Source organism: Cherax quadricarinatus, chromosome 29 (assembly GCF_038502225.1).
Source record: "Cherax quadricarinatus isolate ZL_2023a chromosome 29, ASM3850222v1, whole genome shotgun sequence".
Classification (NCBI taxonomy): domain Eukaryota; kingdom Metazoa; phylum Arthropoda; class Malacostraca; order Decapoda; family Parastacidae; genus Cherax; species Cherax quadricarinatus.
Window position 1 is genome coordinate 37,439,459 of NC_091320.1, and position 6,000 is coordinate 37,445,458.

The 6,000-nt window shown below is 35.5% G+C and overlaps 1 protein-coding gene across 6 annotated transcripts in view; it reads right to left on the bottom strand.

Moving 5' to 3' along the window:
- LOC128690453 (dynein axonemal heavy chain 10-like) overlaps positions 1–6,000 on the bottom strand; it is a 208,076-nt gene that overhangs the window by 44,495 nt on the left and 157,581 nt on the right. For all 6 annotated transcript variants that reach the window (XR_011392579.1, XR_011392580.1, XM_070089747.1 and 3 more), the window contains one exon: positions 426–615. Coding sequence is in view for 4 of the 6 variants with exons in the window: in XM_070089747.1 (XP_069945848.1) it covers positions 426–615 (190 nt within the window). In the remaining 2 variants the exon portion in view is untranslated. The remainder of the gene's footprint in view (positions 1–425; positions 616–6,000) is intronic.

The following is a 6,000-nucleotide window of genomic DNA, read 5'->3' on the forward strand; positions in this document are numbered from 1 at the left end:
CCCCCACATAACGATTACCTCCGAATGTGACCAATTATGTAAGTGTATTTATGTAAGTGCGTTTGTACGTGTATGTTTGGGGGTCTGAAATGGACTAATCTACTTCACAATATTTCTTATGGGAACAAATTCGGTCAGTACTGGCACCTGAACATACTTCTGGAGTGAAAAAATATCGTTAACCGGGGGTCCACTGTACTTTCAAATATAACAAAAAAAAAAAGTAGATCAAAGTTTTTTTTTTACACGTTTTCAAATTAAAAAAAAAAGATCTACATTTTTTTACATACTTTCAAATTTTGAAAAAATGTAGATCCACATTTGGACTGTTTAAGGGTTAAAGAATATCCTTTATAGGAATTTACTAGCATATCATTTATCACCTCTGTAGCATAACTTAATTCTATTACATCAAACTTACAAACCTCCAGCTTTTCTGATAATGTAGCAATAACATTTTGTTTGAGTCCAGGAACACAGACAGCAGCCAGTTTACTGCAGAAATTATCATCTTGTATTGCATGACGAACTGCCCGCCATGACATGTCAGCTGAACCCAATAAGACCACAGCACATTCAAATATTATTTGGATAGCAGAAATGGGAGATCGCGACCTGTATGGCGAAAGGAACACACATCACTACGTGTAACTGTTAAGTTTACAATATTATTATAGACTTTGTTAGTAAGGAAAGTTTGAAATATTTAGTCTCATAGGAAGTGTATGTCACAGCAGTAGACTGTACAGCAGAGAACATTACTGAACTACAAGTTGCTTAACTCATAATAATTAGCAAGTAAATATTGTATGTACAATTTACAATGCATGATGATAAATCAGACTAAATTAAAATAGCTACAGTCAAAATACAGCTTTTAGTTTTGCATTGCAATAGTTTTAATTCTCAGAGTACAGTAAAATGATATTGTAACAGTAACAATGACTCATCACATATGAGCTTTAATTTAGGCAAATAATTTTTCTTTTTGTTTGTATTTTCTATTTGGAAGGAATTAATAACTGGCACAATGTTTCCATCTTACTGTACGTTATTAATTTAAAAAAGTGAATTTAAGACCTACTGGTTTATTACTAAAATTTTAAAACATTAGTTTACTAATGAGCTAACTTCATTATTTATTACTAACACAATTTCAGCGTATATTAGTTGTGTGCTAAGGAGATGTCCAGTGTGTTTGGAGTCCAGCTATAAACTGTGTGCACATGCAACGTTCATAGTGAAATATAGTACGTATTAGTAAATCTTCAATATAACGGACTAATACACAAATAACCCACACTTAGGAATAATACACAAATAACTAGCACATAGGAATACACATGATAACTTGCACTTAGGAATAATACACAAATAACCCACAATAATGGACGAGCGAGAGCAAGTGAAAGGTAATGGTAATTATGGTGGAGAAACAAGAGACTCTTTGCCATGATGGTAACAAAAATGAAAATTTCTGAAGGGTTCATTCTGTACTTCTTCAGTCTGTTATATTGAGGATTTAACATATTTTTATTACAACACATTAAAGTGTGTGTTCCGGTGAGGTAAGCAGGTCTATATCTCAAGAACTTTTATACATTTATGTTATAAAAATTAATGATTTTGTACCAAAAGAACCTTAGGAAACTTACCTAACCTTATTATAACAAGCACAATTTAATTTAGCATAATCCAACTAAATTCATTTTTTATTTAGTACTTGAATTTTACTAAAATAAAACATGCAAACCACCAGTAAATACAATAAAACATTCAACTGTTAATTGTATTAAATAAACAGTAACTAAAAATTAGTAGTCAATTTAAGTCAGGAATATCAAGTATGACACAAAATGTTATGCAACACCCATCAATAATGCAAATAAAATTCAACATAATAACCAAAGTTACATTTATTATTATATTTTAAATATTTTTAAAGTTAGTAAACATCATGTAAGCAAACACTTTATTTTGGGTACAGTTATCACCTAACACCGGTCAGGTCTGTGTATCCCATATTCAATAACACTTCTTTTTAACATTTGATATAAAAAATAAATCTACTGTAAGAGAAAAGCTTAGAATTTTTTTTTTTAATAACTGGCTGTCTCCCACCAGGGTAGGGTTACTCAAAAAAGAATAATTACTCATTCCATCACTGTCTTGCAAGAGGCATGTCAATACTACAGTTCAGATGCCTCTGCAAACTGCAATACCCCCCATTCCTACTTCAGAGTGTAGGCACTGTACTTCGCATCTCCAGGACTCAAGTCTGGCTAACCAGTTTACTTGAATCCCTTCATAAATGTTACATTGATCACACTCCAACAGCATGCAAGTCATAATAAACACTTGTCTCCACTCACTCCTTACTAACATGCACACACATACCTGCTGGATGTTTAAACCACTTACTTACAAAACCTCTTTTACCCCCTTCCTCAAGTCTTTCCTAGAGTGACCCCTACACCATCTTCTCTCCACTACAAGTTCATACATCCTCTTAATTCATCCTCTTAATTCATCCTCTCTAATTCATCCTCTCTAAATGTCCAAATCACCTCAATAACCCTTCTTCAGCCTTGGATAATACTTTTGGTAATCCTGCACCTCCTCCTAATATCCAAACTATGAATTCTCTGCATAATCACACCACACACTGCTCTCAGACATGACATCTCCATTGCCTCTAGCCTCCTCCTTGCTGCAACGTTCACAACCAATGCTTCACAACCATATAAGTGTGTTAGCACCACTATATTCTTGTACATTCCCTTCTTTGCCTACAAGGAAAACACACTTTGTCTCTACAGATGTCTCAATGCACCACCCACCTTTTCCTCATTAATTCCGTGGTTCGTCTCATCTTTCATAGACCCATCTGCTGACAAGTCCATTCCCAAACATCAGAACAGATTCACTTCCTCCATACTCCCTTCTTCCAATCTAATATCCAATCTTTCATTGCCTCTTTTTTTTTTTTTGTTACACTCATCACCTTGCTCTTTCCAATGTTCACTTTTAATTTTCTTCTTTTACATGCCCTCCCAAATTACAATTAAAGAGCAATTATTTTAAAAATGCTTTGAAACAAAATAATATTCTAGTTATGATACTTAACTGCTACTGCTATTATTTTTTTACATGTCGGCCATCTCCCACCAAGGCAGCATGACCCGAAAAAGAAAAACTTTTACTATCATTCAACACTTTCACCATCATTCACACATAATCACATGGGGAATCGGAGGTAATCACGTTTAACCCTTTCAGGGTCCAGAGGTCAAATTTCAAAGTGTGCACCAGGGTCCAAGAATTTTCAAAAAATAATTTTGTTATTTTTTCTTATGAAATGGTAGAGAATCTTTTTCTGAAGGCAATAAAACAAAAAGTATGAAATTTGATGGAAAACTGATGAAATTATGCTCTGGCGAATTTTGATGTGTCGGCGATATTTACACATCGGCAACTTTGCCGACTTTGACTCCCATTTTAGGGCAATTACAGTACTCAGTCAGCCAAATTCTTAACTATTTCACTAGAATTACTTCTATTCTATCGATTTAGCACAAGAAATCGGCACGTCAACTGTATCAACAACAAAATAAAGTGACCGGAAATTGGTAATTTGGCCAATTTAATGCAAAGTTCAAAATATTCCAATTTCAAAATAGAGTCCAGGATAAACAATGCAGGCATTCCTGGCACTAAACTAACATTTCCTCTGTTCATTAGTTATGTTTCTAGGTTTTACAAATAAATTCCATTTTGATTTTTTATTCACATAATGAATTTTTATTCAAACCAAAAAATAGAAGATTTACTGTTATGCAATACTGTAATAATTGTATAAATAATATCACCACGTTTGTGAATGTATATTAGACCCACCAGCTGGTGTGTATTAGACGTGTGAGGTCATTTGTTTACTCTTGAACATCGGCAAAAATTTAACATTTCTGCTGTTTGAGCTCAGTTTCAACCCATTTACAGTACTTAAACCAATCAAAATCAACTCTATTTCTGTAGTATATCTTCCATTCTATCAAATGAGACCAAGAAATTGTAAATACAACTATACAAAAAAAACACTGCAAACAAGCTGTTTTAATCGAAAATTATGGTCTCAGTTTTTTCTCTCATTATGCACTGTGTGCTGCAGGATTTGTTTTATGTGGTGCACACATACCACACAGATGTATTCTCTCATATCTAGGCCCAAATTTACTGCTCACAGCTTATCAGAGTGAGCCAAGCTCATGGCGTAGATCTACGGTTTGGACCCTGAACGTAAAGCCGTAGATCTACGGCACGGACCCTGAAAGGGTTAATACAATGAGAGGACAAGCCCACTTCCTTGGATCAAGAGCCCCTTAACAGCATCAAGACACCTTCCTTAAGACATTGGTAATTGTATTTTAAAAGCTGACAAACATTTCATATGATATAACTGAGGTATAGAAGATACAGTGGACCCCCGGTTTACGATCAGCTCCCAATGCGACCAATTATGCAAGTGTATTTATGTAAGTGCGTTTGTATGTGCATGTTTGGGGGTCTGAAATGGACTAATCTAATTCACAATATTCCTTATGGGAACAAATTCGGTCAGTACTGGCACCTGAACATACCTCTGGAATGAAATAATATCGTAAACCGGGGGTCCACTGTACATACATCTTAACTGCTCATTTGTCTTGAGATGCAACAGAAGTAACTTCAAGACAGAATGAAAATTAAATAGAAAGTATATTACAGTAGAGCAGATTATTGCCCATAAGGAGAAAGCAAGTTAGATCAGGCACAATATACAGCATTCAAGGTTGTATCCTTGATAACAAATTCAAAAGTCTGGCATAGATATATATGTTCTGGTTAAGGGAGCATTCAGCTTGATGCAAAAATATAAATAAATAAATAAATACACACACACACACACAGTGATGTAGTGGAGGCAGGATATATACATAGCTTTAAGAGTAGGTATGATAAAAATAATAAAGCTATGAGGCAAGTAGAGAGAGTGGACCTAGTAGTGACCAGTGAAGAGGTGGAGCCAGGAGCTCTGATTTGACCCTTGCAACCACAATTAGGCGAGTACAATTGGGCGAGTACACACATACTATATTGTTTGTTTTGCTGTTAATACCTCAAGAATCCTGCTCATATGAAGGATTTTCATATTTTTCAATGACCACCTTTCATCAATCCACAATGACATACGGCAAACAGCATACAGACTGTTATCCATGGGGTGAGGCACAAACAAGCTGGTCAAAACTTTCACCGGGACATCGAAAATGCCCTGAATTACTGGACAATGTAAATGTGTATCAGTTACGTTGTTGTGGTAAGATTTTCCACTGTCAGATATTAAATTCTTTTTTTTGGTCTATTTTGTCAAGCAATTTTAAATTATTAAAGAATGTTTTAAAGGGAGGGCATATATAAAAGAAGGAAATTAGAAGTGAACATAGGGAAGCAAGGATATGAGAGTAACAAAAAATTTATTGAGGTGGTTTGGACATTAAGTGAAGATGGAGCAAAACAGGATGACCTGGAGGGTGAATAAATCTATAGTGGAGGGAAAGAGGGATAGCGGTCATCCTATAAAGGCTGAAGGAAGTGGGTGAAGGAGGTTTCATGTGCAAGGGGCTTGGACATCTAATAGGTATGTGTAAACATGTTAAACAGGAGTGGAGGGAAGTAGTTCTTATGACTTAACGAGCTATTGGAGCATGAGGAAGGTAACATTTATGAAGGGATTCAGGGACACTGGCTAGACTGGACTTGAGTCCTGAAGTGGGAAGTACAGTGCCTGCACTCTGAAGGAAGGGTGGGGATATTGCAGCTCAGAGGGGCTTCTGAACTGTAATGTCAGAGTGCCTCTGGCAAGACAGTGATAGTGAGTGATGATGAAAGTGTTTCTTCTTTTTCAGATCACTCTACATCACTGGGAGATGGCTGGTGTTAAAAAAAAAAATTAGAGGGCAA